The sequence below is a fragment of the Neocloeon triangulifer genome, unplaced genomic scaffold (genome assembly GCF_031216515.1).
Source record: "Neocloeon triangulifer isolate White Clay Creek 2 clone unplaced genomic scaffold, ASM3121651v1 ptg000012l, whole genome shotgun sequence".
NCBI lineage: Eukaryota > Metazoa > Arthropoda > Insecta > Ephemeroptera > Baetidae > Neocloeon > Neocloeon triangulifer.
In genome coordinates, this window is record NW_026775554.1 from 15139272 (window position 1) to 15157396 (window position 18125).

The 18125-nt window shown below is 34.3% G+C and overlaps 2 protein-coding genes across 3 annotated transcripts; both read left to right on the forward strand.

Moving 5' to 3' along the window:
* Positions 1-1070: 1070 nt before the first annotated feature.
* On the forward strand, positions 1071-2921 carry LOC132197540 (uncharacterized). Of its 2 annotated transcripts, XM_059620883.1 has the most exons (7): positions 1071-1473; positions 1536-1688; positions 1766-1816; positions 1870-1900; positions 1995-2056; positions 2111-2225; positions 2288-2921. In XM_059620883.1, exons 1-7 carry the CDS (start codon positions 1420-1422, stop codon positions 2599-2601), a joined length of 780 nt encoding a protein of 259 aa, XP_059476866.1. In that variant the 5' UTR covers positions 1071-1419; the 3' UTR covers positions 2602-2921. The 2 variants fall into 2 exon arrangements, with proteins under 2 accessions (XP_059476866.1, XP_059476867.1); XM_059620884.1 differs by lacking the exon at positions 1766-1816 and having other exon boundaries at positions 1536-1682.
* A 595-nt stretch (positions 2922-3516) lies between these two features.
* Positions 3517-4933, forward strand: LOC132196330 (uncharacterized). Its single transcript, XM_059618892.1, has 6 exons — positions 3517-3703; positions 3780-3830; positions 4124-4154; positions 4322-4380; positions 4450-4564; positions 4623-4933. The coding sequence occupies exons 1-6, from the start codon at positions 3599-3601 to the stop codon at positions 4931-4933; spliced, it is 672 nt and encodes a 223-aa protein (XP_059474875.1). The 5' UTR covers positions 3517-3598.
* Positions 4934-18125: the final 13192 nt, after the last annotated feature.

Consider the following 18125-nt stretch of genomic DNA (forward strand, 5'->3'; position numbering starts at 1 on the left):
ACTCGCTGAAAAGTACCTCTCAACTAGAAGGGTAAATAAACATTTATTTTTTTCTGACTGACTGCGTATGAGCATGGAGAAAAATAAATATACCTGCCAACCCTCTCATTAAACCGAGTAAATTAATTACAAAGGTAAAGATGATGTATAATTAGTTTTCAATTTTGAGCAAAGTTTTCTATAAACTAGAGTTAATATTTCCAACGTTGAGTCTGCATGGGAAGGACCGAAGCTGGATTTTTTTGTGCTTTGAGTGCAAGGATGATGAATGGGTGACAAGCAAGAAATGATATCACACGGCCGGCCGGTGCATGATGGAGCAGCAAAACAAATTACAGACAGCCCCGCCGGACCTCCCTGATCGTTCGAATTCTCAACGTGTTAACGCATGAGAGTTGAAGCTGCAGCTCCAGTGCACAAATGATCATTTTCTCAGAGACCGCGCTCTCTAATTATCCCGGATTCCGAGATGCACTTTTCAAAAGCGAGGAGATTTATTCCTTCTCTCTCGGCTGGGAGGAGATGAAAATAAAAAATGCAGTGCCGCACACAGATGCGTGCACCTCTCGATCTTGCATATAGGGGAGGAGAGAAAGGCAATAAATAATTTGCCCTAGAAATAATTGGACAGAAAATGATATAGGCGGCAATAAAGTCCCGGCCCGAAGAGGTACAACACACAGACACTTGTTAAGATATTGCCGCCGCTGCAGAAGCTTATTGTATAGTCTTCTTGTTAGATGCTAAATCACCCGCCAGCAACACACCAAGAATAAATTTTACCAGAATTAATTATTGAGCGAGCCACGGGAAGTTTTGTATAAATGCTGCAAGTCTCTCTCTCGTGTTTTCTCTCTTACGTAAAATGAAATCAAATGTTTAGTTTTGAAATGACACATTGCCGCTCACAATCCAATTAAAAATCTAAAATAATGCGTACTTCGTGACAATGCTTTTTGTTTTTAAAGTTCAAAGGAATCGATGCAAAGTCCGATACATAAAACTTTTGTTCTGAAAGCATTTAATTCATTTATTCGTGATTATGATAAAAATTCTTGCCGTGGGAAAATTACAAAATTAGAAAATTTTAATTAAAACTTTAGTTTAAAAAAAATTTCATTTTTATTCAATGAAACTTTTCAATTTATTTTATTTAAAAAAAAATGACGTTTGAACCACATACTGTGGTTTGAACAATGAATTTTTCAAATCATCCAGCATACTTTGAAACTTACTTGCGTCAGCATATCAGCATCCGTTGTGTCTGGCCATACAATTTATAATAATTGTGGAAAAATCATCTCTCTTGCGCATGTTTTGGCATATAGAGTGTATTCCCGCTATGTAAAATTTTATTTTCAATCTACCTGACTAGTGCACTCGCAAACAGTGGCACGCAAATAATTTTAAAATGCTATCATGAATTCCAGCTTTGGCATGACACTAGTACTGGCTCTTGCCATCAGCATGGCTGTAAGTGATATTTTGTATTATTTTATTTCCGTAAACATAATATATGTGTTTATTCTGAGCAGGAGAGGACAATTTCAATTGTTACAAAGTGTAATGCTAATAGTTCGCCATTCATCCATGCATACACATCTACCTGCATATCCAAGTGTTTGGGCTTGGTGGATGAAATCAACCTAATTAAATGCCAGTTCAATCGCAATGACGGCCAGGTAGTGGTGCGTTATTCATTGTAGATTAAAACAGGAAGATAATTATTTTAAATAACACATGGGCCGTTTGGAATCACATTTAGGCAAAAAACTGCTCCAAATGTCCTCGATTCCCAGAAGTTGAAACACCCAGGGTTCAATCAAACAATATTTAACTTAGATTTTTTTTTAATATTTTTGCAAATAGTTGAAACTCATAAGGACATTTTGCACAAGCTGTAAGTTCTCTTCAGGATATACATGAAAGCACATTAAAATCAAAGGAGAGGATAATGTAAAATAAATTATGCTTAATTTGCAATTAACGAACAGCGCTGCCGAAAATCGTTTTAATATGTGGCAAGAGAATGACAATAGGATTAACTGCAGAAGGAGTAATATTTTCATATTTAATTTTGATATTTATTATTAAATCTAAATTTAATAAGGATGAGTCAGATTTCTTCTTCTTCCCATCTCTCGTCCTTTACAAACCGGATGTTCGCATGTGGGAGCCAAAAGGTATTGATGAGATCAAGTGTATCCTTGAGGAAGGACTGACACGTAAAAAATATACTTTTCACTGCATATACAGTAAACCTCAATGAGCCAATTTATATTTGAAGCCAAACAATTAACTGCAGGGCGTGTGTGGATCGCTGGCTATAAACCTGCGTGCAGAAATGCACCCAACATGACTTATGAGCTAAACTTTTGCTCTCAAAAATTCTCAAAGCCATTCGTCAACAACTTACTGCCGTGGGCACCACCGACCACCAACCTGACCGACAAAAACGTCTGCGTAAATTTGGTGTTCAGATACAACATTACTACTAAGTCTACCTCAGAATACGCTTACCGCGAGGTGGACTGTGACAATTTAAAGGCAACCATTGTGCATGAATATCTAAGGGCTGTATACAGACCACCATTGCAATGATATTCTCTTGATGAAAAAGATTGTATCTTAATTATTTATTTGTACATAATTTTTTTTTCTTTTTTTAATTATTGAGTGCAATCCATCAGCATAACCTCTGGCTCAATCTGGCTAAAGTTTTAGGAACGCTCTCATCATACTTCTGGTTGTCGCAGGGTTGTCAGTTTTTCTAGGTTTTAAGCATTATAAATTTTCTCTTCGTTCATATTTAATGTAAATAAACTCTCTTAGTATAGCAAATTGATGTTTTAGTTATTGAACAAAGTACAATTAATTCAATTTTGCATTATTATTTTGTTATTCACAATTAACATATTGTCAATGATGAAATATGTGCTCAACATTTTCAATTTAATAGATAAAATTGAACCCAACAGTGGACTTGTAATAAAGTATTTCGCTTGAAATAAAATGTTTAATTTTTACTATTATTGTAAACACTACGTACTGAAAACGTTAAATTTGTTTATCTCTTTGATATAAATTTTGCACGAAGTCCCTTAAAGAAAAGCTAAATACAGACATTATATTTCTAAATGTTAATATCAAATAATTTTATTTCAACTGACGTTCTTCAAAGTCAAAATCAAGTAAATAAAATTTTTTAAATAATTTTAAACACTTTTTTAACAACTAGTCCACGTCAGCAACTAACGTGGACATGCACATCCTTTTCATGAATACTCGGATTTTTCATGGAAACATAAACTTCCTTGTTGTTATAAACATTTGATGGAAATAACGTTTCCTGCAATATTTGACTGCGCAGCTCAATCTGCCAACGCAATTTCTAGGACTCGAATCATATATATGTTTGGCTTTATTAATGTATTCCAGTGTAACTCCCCAATTGATCTTCTTGTCAACTATACTAGCTGCAAGTGAAATTTGGGTGTACGTGTTCCATAGAAAATTATATTTTTTTTCTCATCAGTTTGGGACTGGTGCGTTTTTTTCTGGAAAAATATCGGACGAATGCAGTGCTGATGTCAATTCAATGCTAAAGATATACACCTCTGCCTGCATATCCGAGTGTTTGGACTTGATGGATGAAATCAACCCCTTGAAGTGCCATTACAATCGTATTGACGGACAGGTTGTGGTGAGTTTTATTTAAAATAAATCTTTTTTGGAAGAAAAAATATATATTCCTATACATTGCTAATCATGTCACAAAGGCAAAAAACTGTTCCAAGTGTCCTATGTTTCCAGCTACTGAAACTCGAAGGGTATGAAATATTTGTTTGAAGAAGTTGACACTCGAGGAGATGATCATGGAAATGAAGAGATCGGGCTTTTCCTCGTTGCAGAAAAATTGTTTTTATTCAAAAACAAATGGCTCTACCAGTTTCGGTCACGGTCTGCGACCCTATTTCATGTGACCAAAACTGGTAGAGCCATTTGTTTTTGAATAAAAACAATTTTTCTGCAACGAGGAAAAGCCCGATCTCTTCATTTCCACGGTATGAAATATAATCCAATATTATCACACAACAAATTATAATATTTTAAATGTTCATAGCTTAGGTATGTAAGAGCAGTTTGCGCAAGCAGTAAGTACTTAAATAATAAATCAATTATAAATAAAACTATTAATTCACAACTCAAATGATGGCAACTCTTTTGAGGTGTCTTTTTCAATTATGAAATTATTCATTTTATTTTCAAATGAATTAAGGATTCCTTTTTAATTTTTTTTTTATTTTTTTTCTCACGACAGTTATTCCGACTCTCGTGTCAATATGTGGGAAACGGATGATAATTGGAGTAGGAGATAATGTATTATTTAAAAAAAAAATATCTTTATGTATTATTTAACTTCCTTCAAATATTCTTTTAATAACCTAGGATGAATCAGACTTTTTCTTCTACCCAGCCCTTGTCCTTAATAAAGGTGATTTACGCATGTGGGAGCCGAAAGACGTCGAGGAGATCAAGTGTGTCCTAGAGCAAGGACTGACAAGTCTAATTGATACTTTTGTTCCAAAACAAAATCTCACGAAACACATGAAAATTTGCAGCCAAACAATTAATATCAAAGCGCGTGTGGATTTCAGCTTACAAACCTGCATGCAGAAATGCACCTAAAATGACGTACGACCTTACCTTTTGCTCACAAAAATTCTCGAAACCTTTCGACAGCGATTTACTTCCGTGGGCCCCAGCAACCACCGACCTGACTGGCAAGAACGCCTGCGTGGTCTTGCAGTTCAAATTCAACACCACCAACAAATCCACATCGGAATACGCTTATCGCGAGGTAGATTGTGATACCGAAACTGCTGTCATAGTTCAAGAATATCTTAGAATGAATTACAGACCTTTTCAGTGAAAAGGTTTAGAGAAAAAATAAATAAAAACCATGATATGAGATCAATGATCAATCTGATTATAATCCACTTAATTATTTTATTTATTATCTAAAAAATAACTGCGAATTTTTTATTATTGCAATTTATTATTTTAAAATCGAAAGTAACTTGATTAGAGTGCAATCAAATTTCACCGCTCCCATCGGGCGTCAGAATTTAATTCTTTCGCTCGTCGTCATTTCACCAAAGGGCGATCAGCAGTGCAGGCAATCAAGTGAAACCCGTTCACACACAATGCTTAAATGGAGACGAGACAAACACTCGCGGGGTTACACACAAAGTTTGATGCGCTCTCGGCGGCGCTGCGGCAATTAATCATTTCGCATTCACTGATTTCCTCTGCGGCTCTGATGATGGGTGGCGCGATCAAATGATTCTCCGCTCTCAACAATCGGACCAAGACATTAGCCCATAGGTTTGTTGAACCCTCTGCTCGCAGCCGCTAATCAAGACGCGACGGCGAGAGTGAAAGAAAATTAAAAAGTAAATTGTCATCGCGGCGCTGCGTGCGAAAGAACACAGAATTATATTCTTTGTCAATTTTCCGCGTTCAAGGCTGCGTCTGGTGAGTGAGGGAGAACATTCACATGTGAATTGAATTGTGTATATTATTGAAATTGTTTGTGCGAGTGCAATTTAATGCCACATTATTGCCTCGGGAGGTGGACTATAAGCACGAAACCGTGGCGAAAATTAAATAATTAACAATCGTAAAGTTTTCAAGATGGTTTTGATTAAATTTGAGCAAAAACCAATTGATTTATTAGATTGTGCATGCTGTACTTAAAATAAGTAAATGGAAAAATTTTATAAGCATAAAAAAGCTCTATGTTGGTAACAATGAAAAATTAAAGAATGAAATAATTCTTTTATTTAAATATTTAATATTTTAATTTTTTTTTTCAAATTTTTCAATTTCTTGTAATAGTGGACTAAAATCATTAATTTTATCAATTGAGGATGGATGGGGAATCTGTTTAAATATTTATTTAGAAAAAAATATGAATCATCACATTGGAGAATCTTTTGTATAATAATTGATTTTTAATACGTGTTTCTAAATTTTAATTCAAGCTTATAATTTATAACCTTCTTCCCTCAATAACATTGTTATTGTTACACTTGAATAACGTTTGGAAATTAAGTTTCTACATTTTAACACCAGAAAAGACTAATGCCGAGCTGGTCAAACGAAGTGAATGCAGGAATTCAAATTTCCTGCACGATTTTTCCAAGGTCTTATATGTTTTTAGTAGACAAATAAACAGAGCGCTCGTGAAATTTAATGCGTGTTTAGAAGGTTGAGGTCCCGGATAGGGTGTCCTGCTGGATATAGATATAAATTTTTGCTTCAAATCGTTTACCCCGGCGGGCTTTGTAAAATTGGAATTGCAGTCCGGCCGAGAGAGAACACAAAAGGTCGTCGCCGAAATTAAAATCCAGCACGGACTCATTTTTCTCACATTTAGCGGACATTTAGTGTTGCAACAATGAGTGAGTTAGTGACTGACTTAACCTTGGTGCATACCGAGCCCATTCTTTCAGCCCAGCGTGAGGTTCATCTCCGCTCTCGCGTTTACACGCCAAGTTCGCCGGCGGGCAACGAAAATTTGAATATGGGCACCACTCCTAACAGGGGGCACCGTCGGTGTCAGGTGAATGCAAATTAAATGCTATCTCGCAGCGCAATCTCAATGGGTGTGCGAAATTTGAATGTTGTTTTTTTTTCTAGAGAGAATTCAAGAGATGTTTTGTTTCTTCTTCAAACGTATCTCATAAACAAAACGCGGTGAGCTGGAATTTTGAATTGAGAAAGACTTCCTCTCAACACGAAAATGCCCTTTGTTTTTGCTCTGAATCAGTGGTTTTCGCCCCCCAAATCATGCAGAAGTGTTGAAAGGTGCCATACGGAAAGTGGCTTAGTGGAATAAATTACAAAGAAACAAAGGAAACCATTTGCAGGATTATAAAATAAAATTGTAATATTAAATTAAGAGCAATGAACGCAAACTTATAATTTGCTTTGATTTAATTTGAAACTAAATTAATGAAATAATAATAAATAATTTGAACTGTCATTATCTCTAATTTGAACAACGCACTAATTAGTGTATTAAGGCATGTTCATGACTATTATTTAATTAAAACAAATTTAATCTAAATCCTTGAATTAGTAAGATTATTAAATTTCATAAACTGATCTTTCAAAGAAAAGTAAGTAATTATGTAATTCATTTTCAAATATCATATTTCCTGTTACAGAAGCCAAAGATACATTTTTAATTTACATATATCTAATTTTTAAAATACATTTGTTGGAAAAACAGTTAAATATATAAAAATAATTATTTATAGCTAATAGTACAAAATATTATTTACTTACCTATTAATTACTTATTTTTAAAATTAAAAAGAATTGTTTTTCAAGTATGCATAATTAAAAATCTTAAAATAAAATTATATTATCATCTCTAATATCAGTTTTAAAGTTGGAAATTCTAATTTAATAAAAAGGAACACTTAAATAATTGATTTTAATGTCATATTTGTTTTTACTCACTAACTTATTGATCATAATCTAAAATTTTGCGTTATTCAGTTTCCGTTTTAAACAAGAATAGATGACGGGAGATGCACATCAGCAGTTGTATTTCTCAATTTGCCCTGAAAACAACAAGCTTCGCTTTGAAACCCTTTGCACAAAAGAAGAGAACAATGAAAAGAAGCCGTGGAATCCATTAAATCTCGTGTGTGCTTTTCCTTCTTATTTATATCCGCGCCTTGCGTCCAGAACTCATTATCAAAAGCAAACAACGAGAGAGGAATTTGTGTGTGTAAAAGACGCGCGGCGGTGAGCATCTGCGCTCTGCTGAGATTGCTCTCACGCAACAATTAAAACTCGCGCGGCGAGCACCACAGATTTACAAAATCAAGGTGCCCTTCATTCCCACGGCAATATGAAGGGAGAAGCGCCGATTACGATCTGCGGTGTGCGGAAAAGAGGAAAATTATCTCACCAGTTTGTGACAAAAATAAAACAATCTCAAGGGATTGCGTGAGAGGCACTAATGATTTTGCGGCTTGACTTTTAAATTGACATATTGTTTCTTAAAAAAGACTGCGGTTTGTCAATAATTGTTCTGCCAAAAGAATAAACATTTAATTATTAAATTATTTATAAATTTTTAATTTTCATAGTGAAAATTTCATTTTTTGCTGAATAAAGTAAACGGCTCAGGTTGGAAACGTTTTTGAACAATATGGGTTTGCTTCAACCTAATTTTAACTGAATTTCATATGGTTATTTTTAATCATTTTTAAAGTTTCAGCCATCTCAATTTTAACCAAACTATTTAATGTTCTGGATCCTAATTACAAAACATCAATTTTAATCGAACTTAATAAATCTCTCTTTTTCAATTTATGTAAAATAAAATTTGAAAAAAAAAACAGCAATTTTTTTAGTCAAAACCGAGCAAAATATGATAATATAAGAAAAGAGGAGAAAGATAATTGTTTATCTTTTTTATGCAGATTTTCCCTAGTTTTAATTAAATTTAAAACCTTTCATTCACTGTAAGACTATCCTAAAATTTTGTTGGGTTATCAAATTTCCTCATTATTTCAGCTTTCTTTCAGGCAAAGTCGGTAAACCCAGACAGTAATCACCGAGGGCGATAATTAGTCGGAGAGGAATTAATCGGTTTTTTAATGATATAAAAAAATTAGCCCTGCGGATTTCTCTGAACTGCAAATGAAGGAGCAGCAGAGAAATTCAGAGTTCGCTGGCCTCAGCCGCTGGAATGAAAGAAAAAGTTGATAATTAAATTTCGTTTTCGTTCTACGAGACACTGCAGGGGTATACAGGTGTGCGTTAGCATAGTAAATGAAGGTCAACACCTGTCCACGCCCCGCGCAACTAAATAACTTTCTTTCTTTCTTTTGCAGATGCTGCTAAGCTGCTGGACGCGAAAGATGAACCCCCTGCGGCCGTTTTACTCTCGCCGGTGCTTTTTCGGTCTGAATGACTGATTATCAAAAAGGGAAAGGAGCAGCAAAAAAAATGAGCCGCTTTTACGAGGCGATTTATTCCAACTGCGTGCTTGGCTTTTAGACAGTGGCACGTAGAGGTCGATTTTTTTAAGTTGTTTGCCTGTTCAACTACACATACGTATAACAGAGAAAGAGATGGCCATCTTCTCTTGTTCTTCTGCAACTTTTACTTTTGATCGGAGACAGCACTGACACGGCTTTAAACGCATTCACAGAAGTCAATCTGGCTTATTAATAACTTCGTGTATGGCCGCTGGAAAATTATCTTTCACGACGATTGTTTACATATTAAGCAGAAAGATGTTATTATAAAACGTGAGCTGGATTTTGAATATTTAAGCAGCTTGTTCTCCGAATGCGGCGCGCTATTGTAGAAAGTTTTATTCTCGAAATGCTTCTTTCCAGATTGACATCTGCATTGTATGGCAAACGTGTGCGCGCTCTTTTTCCTTTTGAGGAATCCAACAGATTACGTAATAATCTCTGTGTAAACGTAAATTACAAGGTGTGTGTAACTTTGGCAGCTAAATTCTAAGATTTCTGGAATTAAAGATAAGGCCTGGTCACTAATTTTTTACAGTAAAATGCTGTTTTTTTTTTATTTTAATTTATTTATTTTATGATTTAATTTAAAAGTTTTTTCTACTATTTTATTTTTCCAGTATAGTCTAATTTTTTATTAAAACAATTTTTTTACATAAAAATTATTACGAATTTATAATGTAGGAAACAAAACAGATTAATTGCACTTTATAAAAAGTAATAAAATATTATTGTACATTGAAAAGATAATACAAAAAATTTATTTTTGGTGTGTAGGCTATGTTTGAGTAAAATATTTTAACAGAATATAACACAAATTGTATTGACGGAAAGTGATTACATGATGATGAAACTAAGTAAGATAATTCTTATGCATTACGAAAAGTAATTACAAGTAATTATTTAAGTTAACATTCATTCTTCCTTATTCAGAATGAGGATTTTACGCTCTTTATTTTCCATGTTATTTTTGCAGTGAAGGTTTAATTATAGCAAAGCACTAACGATAGCTCCCTAATTTTTAGCAACCGCAACACGGCAACTTTAATTCCATAAATACTAATTTCCCAATTAAGATAATGCGCGTGCTTTTCCTCAACAGGAAAGTCAACCAAAGTCAACAAGCAGTAAAATCATTTTCGATCTGGTGCACGTTGGACCAATTTGAAAATATCGCCACTCTCTGTTTCAGGGATTTTTTCTGGAGGCTTTTGTTTTTTGTGTATTTGCGCTCCTAGAGTTTGCGTGCGGCCACAGGATGCTTCCACTTATGTAGGTGGAGTTTTTGTCGCTGAAAGCGAGATGTGCAAGGTGGAAAAAAACACATATCGCGAGAGAAGCTGATGAGAGGGAACGACGCGCGGTGTCTGATAATTTGTCATTCAACCGCAAATGCCCAATTGCCTGTCATTAGCCGCACCAACCGCTGCTGGTTATTCCAGTTTCGCCATCAAAACAAAGAAATAGAATTGGGAGGAGGAAAGAAATTGTGAAAAACGAAACAATATAGTATACTATATTTTTCAACAAATTCATCATTTACGTAATCTTTGTAATTAATTTTAATAAACACAATTAAGGCAAGCAAATGCAGACTGGGCGCGTATGGATTGCAGGCTATAAGCCTAGTTGCCGAAATGCGGCCAAGATGAAGTTCAACATGACTTTCTGCTCGCAAAAATTTCCCAAACCGTTTGTCAGCGACCCTCTGCCGTGGGCACCGCCGACCACCAACCTGGCGGGCAAAAACGTCTGCGTAATCTTGCAGTTTCAGTACAATAATGCAAACAAGACAACCTCGGAGTACGCTTACCGCAAAATGGACTGTGAGACTACGACGGCCGTAATTCTAAACGAATTTCTAAAAGTGTCATGGCGACCTGCAAATTAAAGATAGATTATACTTTAAATATGAAGAATTTTTAAATTAATGTTTAGAAAAATGCGTTTTAATTATTAAACCAAAAAGAAGTGAATCGAAAAATATGAAATAATTTAATTTCAGTTATAATTTTTTTTAGATTAAAGAAGATAAATATTTAATAAATTAATATTGCATTAAAATATTCCATTCTTTCCCGATATAACAATATCTAATGAAAAATGAAATGTGTTTTTTTTTACACAAATGAAAAACAAAAACTACAAAAAAGGCTATTTAAATATTAATACCCAAAAATATCGATGAAATATGCTTTTGCCTTAATATAATTATGTATAAGTAACTTTATATAAAATTTCTTTCTTTTTATATCAATATTAAGAAAGAAATTAGGATTAGATTAACAATTAATTTTTTTTGTTATTCGTTATGGACTAATTAATTTTAATTGGATGTGTTGTTTTGTGCTACAATCGCAGTTGATTGTACTGCATAATTAACTCTCAATTATGTTTATGCCTTGGCCGTAATATTATCTATTGACATGCGTAATTTTCTCCTGTTGATTCACTGCAGCTCTTTCGCATTTTACGTACACATGGTGAGTGAGATGCATACTGATGCTGCATGGCGCGTCTGTGTGAAAGATGCATTCGCGCACAAATGAACAGACAAGCATGGCGGTCGCATTATCATTCGCAGCAGGTCTTGCGATGCAGCTAGGGGCATTGCAGATATGATAATTGCAACTCGTGCATGCGCAAGACACAAGGAATGCCGTCAGAAAGATGATGGGACTGGGTAACACCCAGGGCAGTGTAAAAGTTTATTATCTTTGGGAGAAAACGCAGTTTTAATTTGTTTGCATTTTTAAAAACTTTTTTAATCTTGATATTTTCCATAAAAATTATACTTGGATTATTTTATAAAATTTTCTAATAATATGTACTTGAAATATGTTAAATGTAAACTCGGATCATAGTGTGATTATGATTAGAAATAAATTTCTGAGCCTGCTCATAGTAAAGAGATTTTTTTGTAAATAATATGATTTTAGGTTTTTGAGCATTATAATACAAAATTACATCTTTAATTAATTATTTCTTAGACAATATAAATGAATTGCAATTTTTTTATTAGATAAAAAAAGCCTAAAAGACGAAAATAAAAAAAGAAAAGAAACTTGATGAAAATTTCTTTCAAAACTACATTATTTCATTCGGAACATAATGTCAGTAAAACGTAAGTGACATTGTGCTCTGCCCTTAGTAAGGCTGTCTGCAATGAGATCAAGATTACCATCGCCTTTTGATGACCCAGCATCATCAATAAGCACCTGCGATGGCCACACACTTGTATGGAATGTGCCTCACTATTAGCTATATTTGCAGCTTCGCGTGCGTCGAGAGATGTTTTTTTCTCTTTCGTAGAACAACTCGTCGCTTTGTTCATTGACATTTTATTGCATCTAGTTGCACTTGAGATCGCGGACTCACGGTCCATTGAGCTGCGGTGCTTATAGTGTCTTTGTTACATTTTCCAACGACCATCACATTCGCGCCCTCGGAGAATGGCACGCCATTTATTGTAAAATAATTTAATTCTGAATAAATTAAATTTTACTTTTTTTAAACATTAAAGTCACGTAAATGCATCATCATCAAGCCGCGTAACCCAACATTTGATTTTCATGGCTGTTTGATTGAATTTTTAACTATAGAAACAATAATTATAAAGTTAAGTGATAATAATAATTATATTTTATTTATTTATTTCTATTCCTTCAAAATCTTTAAAGGTCTTATCAACTTAAAATCCAATCACTTATTATGACAAAACATTGTTCCACACCACAAGTGATTTTAAAAGCGTGAAAGACAGATCGAATGAGAAAAAAGAAATAACATTCATTTTTTTCCTGAAGGAACAAAAATAAATCTAGCAATAGAAAAGTTACTCAAAGGATTAAGATTTTTGTGGGAAATTTTTATTAAAAAAAAAAAAAAAAAAAAAAAAAAAAATCATAAATTGTTTGACATTATTTGGATGAGTTCATGTATGTATATAGTTGCCCTCATTTGAGCCCAATAAACATTCATTTGAAACTAAAATGTTATTCCTATATTTCCTTATATTTCCTGCACACGTGCCAAGTTGCCATCGTCTGATCTTACACCAGATTTTTTGCAGTTTGCATTCAGTGATTCTTCATCATTTTGTTCATTTTGCTCGCACGGCGAATACAAAAGTCGCTGCAAAAAATCGTCTGCTGTGCTCTCTGCCGTCACTGCAGAATTTCGATTTTTCATTTCGCAAACCGGGCCTCACAATCGTCCACGCACAATTGACCAAGTGTAACAATATTTTGTCAGAGTGTTGACAAAAAAGAAAAAATATACCAAAATTTAATATGTCTTCTCAAGGACGTGCCAAATCGCGAAACAAGAAGAAAGACGAGAGCTGGAAATTGAGATAGGAACGAATCACCCACGTATATCTTGGGAAAATAATGCGTGTTGTTTGCTGATTCGCTTCGCACCTCTAACGCATATTTTTTGAACAGTTTTAGAGGTTCAGAGATCAGTTGCATGGATACCTTTGTTAAAGACCTGTGGGTAAACTGTGAACTGGCTGGAGTAACTGGACCATAAACATGGAATGGAAGAAATGTTGTATTTTTATAATTATGGAATTTTAACAGTATTAGATATGAATAAAAATATTCTCAAATTTTTTATGATAAGTCTTTTTTCGTTGTAAAACAGAGAATTCATTTATGAAAATCAGAAAATTGTCTAAGAATCGAACAAAATTTAATTTATTAAAAATAAAAGTAAATAGCTGTATAAATTTTAAGAATATAATATTTTAAAGTAATTTGAAAATAATTATATTTAATAACATAGTAAAAACTCTTAGCAGGGCAAAATAAAAATTTTTGCTTTTATTTATTCATTTTTTTCAACGCACATGCCAACAAGTGAGAGTTTTACAACGTTGCGATTCTTGAAAGACAAACCGTTTGTTAGGTCTGCCTGCGTCGTGCATTCCCATGCGATCTGCGAGATTATTGGCATTAATCGGCGGGGCGGCGAGGCAAAAAATAATTTGCATACCGCGTTCACAGGAAAAAGAGCGTTTATACTTTTATCGTCTCTGCCGACGAGGATTGAAAAGTCCCATGATTTCTCCTCTGCTTTTTTTCTTTCTCTCGATACAGCATTTTTCAATCAACTGCTTTGCATAATACGCCGCGCGCGTTCAAGAGTGAGAGTTGTCGCGAAACAGAACACCTTTTGCTACTTCTACTTTTTTGCGAAAAGATGACAGTTTTGGGCCATCCATCTCTCTTCGGTTTTTAATTAGTTTGCAAGAAAGAGGGCTGACAAATGTTCTTGTATTTTAGAGAGTGGTCAAGTCTGCAAAAAATGATATATTCTTTTCTCTTTTACCGTTCGATAAAATAAATACTAATACAAATAGGCGGAGAAAATAAATAAATTTTTTGCTTTTCTTTATTTCATATTAAGATTGTATTAACAACGCGTTTTCTTAATATGTTTTGTGATGTTTTGAAATGGTTTGGTTTAATTTCAATAATAACATCAAATTTATGATCAAATTGATCAATACGATACTAACGTTAATTTCATTTCCGCTGAAATTTTACACGGCACAATCCTCTTTGATGTAAGTGAAGTTTCAGAAGTAAGATTTTAAAAATAATCATAACTGTACTTTAAATTAGCTCGTTACATTCCTGTATGAGTTTTTGGATTTCTTCTTCTTTAACAGTAAGCAGGTCATAAGTCAAGTGAAGCAATTTCCGAGCAAATCGCCGCCGCCAATTAACGAGCACTTAAGCAGCAATAAAAGCGCAACTTCGATGGTTCAAAAATAAAATACAGGCAGACAAAGTAGCCGCGCGCGGTGTGAGAAGAAATTAAAGGCACCGGCTTAAAAAAATTCACAGATCCATCCAGACGGCCCGCAGCTTGGAAACCGACTGCGAGTGAACTTGGCAGTGAAAGTCGTCGAATGAAAGTGGGCGTCTCGAATGAATAAAATTTATGTGCTAATGAGAGTGAGTGATCCAGCTGCGAGCGAGAAGAAAAAACTGCGTGGCCCTAGGTTGCGAGAGTGACCTTCGATCAAACAGTCTCTCTCGATCGCGAGAAACGTGTAAGCGATAAATTATAATTATTGCGGGAGGCAGGTCTCAAATTTATTGCGCTGTTCATCTGTAACTTCAAATGCAGTGGTGCCCGGATGCCCCTGTAAATTAGGCTTCAACATTGTGCCAGAGTTAAGAAATTTATTTTTTTAATCACTTATGCTATCGTCCAACTAGCCAAATCGAAAATCCGTATATTGCCAAATAATTTAAAGCAACTTATACTGGATCTCAATTTTTGGTGCTACTTTATATTCATGGTATTGATAAAGAGTAAGAACTCTCATGACAGCAGGGCCAGAGCAGGACAAGGAAAATCACAGACTTATTATCCCTGTTGAAAAAGGGCGAACACAAGTTATATAGCTTTCTGGAAGATACATCCCTCTAATGTGCATATTTTCACTTTAATTTATTTGCGTAAGGTTTCTTTCTGCGTGTGGGAGTTTTTGCAGCTGTAGAGAGGAATTTCGTTTGCACTGCAAACGCGTGAATTGGTTAGTGCAGGAGGACGTTGCCCTTGATGTAGTTATTTTGCAAACGTGTTTGTTTTGACGCGCGGCGCTGAGATTTTGCACTTGTTTGACAGCTGAAAAAATGATATTATTTTAACTAAAATACATAAATACAACATTTTAATAGCAATAAAATTTCCTATCGTTATTATTATTTAGAATATAAAAACATTTTATGCTTTATTATTCATAATCATTTTTTTTTTTGTTACTATCGCTTATATTTTTTATTGAATTTATTAAACAGCACCATACATATACAAGAGCGACGTTACATATATTGATAAGGAGATCATTTCTTGACGCGCTTTTTTATTGTAACAATTATTTATTCTAATTTTAATTAAATATCTCTACTGTTATTGTATTTTTTCTTAAATCTTTCAAGTTGTTTCAAGTTTTAAAATTTTTCACATTATATAAATGTATAAATAATAAATTAATGAGTTTTGTACTGTTACACGCTATACAAATATAAAAATTATAATAGTACTATGAAGACTATGTCTGTCTGTTTTATTAGTACCTAATTGGTCCTATCAATTAATATATTTTATTATTAATTAGAACTTTTTTATCTTCCAATAAAAAAAACTACCAACCATAAATAAAAAGAAATTTAAATTCCCTATTCGTATATAAAAGTTATTTATTTTGTGTTGGTTCGGTTCAGTTCGGTTCGATTGTAAAAATATGAAAACGTGAAAAATCATCTGTCCGCAATAAGGTTAATAATTTGGAAGAGAGATTTAAGTTTTGTGTTTATATTCATGAAGTTCTGTTTTATATCCTATTATTCACTACTATTGTGATTCGAAGAATTACTTTTTGAAGGTGTTTGATGATGCAGACTGAGAAAATATTTTAGAACTGAAAAAATCTAGTCAAAAAATAAAGCAAAGCAATCTCTCTTTTACTCCCATTTTCGTGTTGCTGGTCAAGCAAGATCCCCTTGGACATAAAAAACCCTTCAACGAATCCCACTCTCATCCGCCAACATTTTTTACCGCTCATTAGCCGCTGCTAAATAATGGAATGACTTTCGCGTCATGCTGATTAATTGAGTGACCCCAAAATTGAGCTGGAGCGCCAAAAGATGAGAAAGAAAATCGACAGAGCGCGCGCGTGAAAAGGAGGAAACTTGCCGCAGGACGAGATCAACACTTCTTTTGACTTTTGAAAAGCCAAATAACGTGCGATGGTTCGCGCAGTCAAATTAGGTAATCGAATTTCACGCGAGTCAATTTGTGCGTTGCATCTGCGGCGCGATTAGTGGAAGAACACTGCACGCTTGAGCGCTTGATTTGCGTGAGACCGTCGAGCAGCTTTTTTATTGCATTGATCGTTGCATTTAACCGAACATTTTTCTGCACAAGAAAACCAGCAGATTTTTAGGTGCTGCGGCCAACAAACGTGACCCCGCGCCGTTAATTTGTTCTCTCTCTCTGAATTTCCACACCTGCGATGACTGCGAATATCCTTGCAAAGAGCGATTTCGCAATTTCTACTGTTGTGTGCCGGTTCGCCTGTTAAGGGTCACCGGGATTAAGTGGTTGATTGAAAATCGAAACCCGCGAGTTGGTGATTTTTAATCAGCGACCAACCAATCTTCTCACGCCAATGATTCATGACATAAAAACGTTTGCGAAAAAATACAGAGCTAAATAGCTAATAATTAAAGGGTGAGAGATACAAAAAAATTTTTTGGTACATTATTTTTATCAGTTTTTTTAAGCAATATCTGACGTAAAACGCTTCATTATTTTTCCTTATTAAAAGAACTTTTTTAATCTAAAGTATGATAAATCATTATATATATATAAAAAAAAATTAATTTGAACTATTTTATTTATTTATTTAAATATTGCATGCATCATTTTGTTTTATGCAATCTATTTCTTCACTTCTAAATTATTTAATAAATTTGATACTTTTCGCATTTTTTAAAATTCTGTGTTGTTAAAAATGGCCTATATTGGCTTTTAAAAGCGAATAAAAAAAAAATAAAAATAATTTAAACTAACAATTATAAATATTGAAAATTTACTTATTCTGCCAATATCGAAATTACTTGGAAGCACACAGGTGCTTTGCAAATCGCTTTCTAATCTATTGCTGGCTGACTCATCTCCTCACCCATCTCTTTCATTCCGTGTATTTTGGTGCCATTCGCCCATTGAGAAAGCTCCCAAGTGAGTGCGAGAGATGCGCTGCGTCAGAATCAAAAGAGAGCGAGCGATGGTCCATCGAACAACAGATTTTATTCAATTCTTCCGTGCCTGTTGCCACAGGGCGTTTGCGAAAATAAATCTCACTTGTGCGCAGCCAACAATGCAGTCGCTGGTGCCAAATATTTGCCTCGCAACTTTTACTTTGCATCTGATTGAGAAAGCACACACACGGGAGATTTTATTATTCTCAGTTTGATTCGATTCAGAAAATAAAAGTGGAGGCCCCCCAGCAAGTGATCCCAATTTCTCAACTCG

Bases quoted from the DNA above. Each gene is read 5' to 3' on its own strand.
- LOC132196330 (XM_059618892.1), top strand. From the start codon at position 3,599: ATGCTAAAGATATACACCTCTGCCTGCATATCCGAGTGTTTGGACTTG. The intron at 3,831-4,123 runs GTATGAAATATT...AAATGTTCATAG, and splicing joins CAGCTACTGAAACTCGAAGG to CTTAGGTATGTAAGAGCAGT. The intron at 4,155-4,321 runs GTAAGTACTTAA...TTCTCACGACAG, and splicing joins AAGAGCAGTTTGCGCAAGCA to TTATTCCGACTCTCGTGTCA.
- LOC132197540 (XM_059620883.1), top strand. From the start codon at position 1,420: ATGAATTCCAGCTTTGGCATGACACTAGTACTGGCTCTTGCCATCAGC. The intron at 1,474-1,535 runs GTAAGTGATATT...TATTCTGAGCAG, and splicing joins CTCTTGCCATCAGCATGGCT to GAGAGGACAATTTCAATTGT. The intron at 1,689-1,765 runs GTGCGTTATTCA...AATCACATTTAG, and splicing joins GCAATGACGGCCAGGTAGTG to GCAAAAAACTGCTCCAAATG.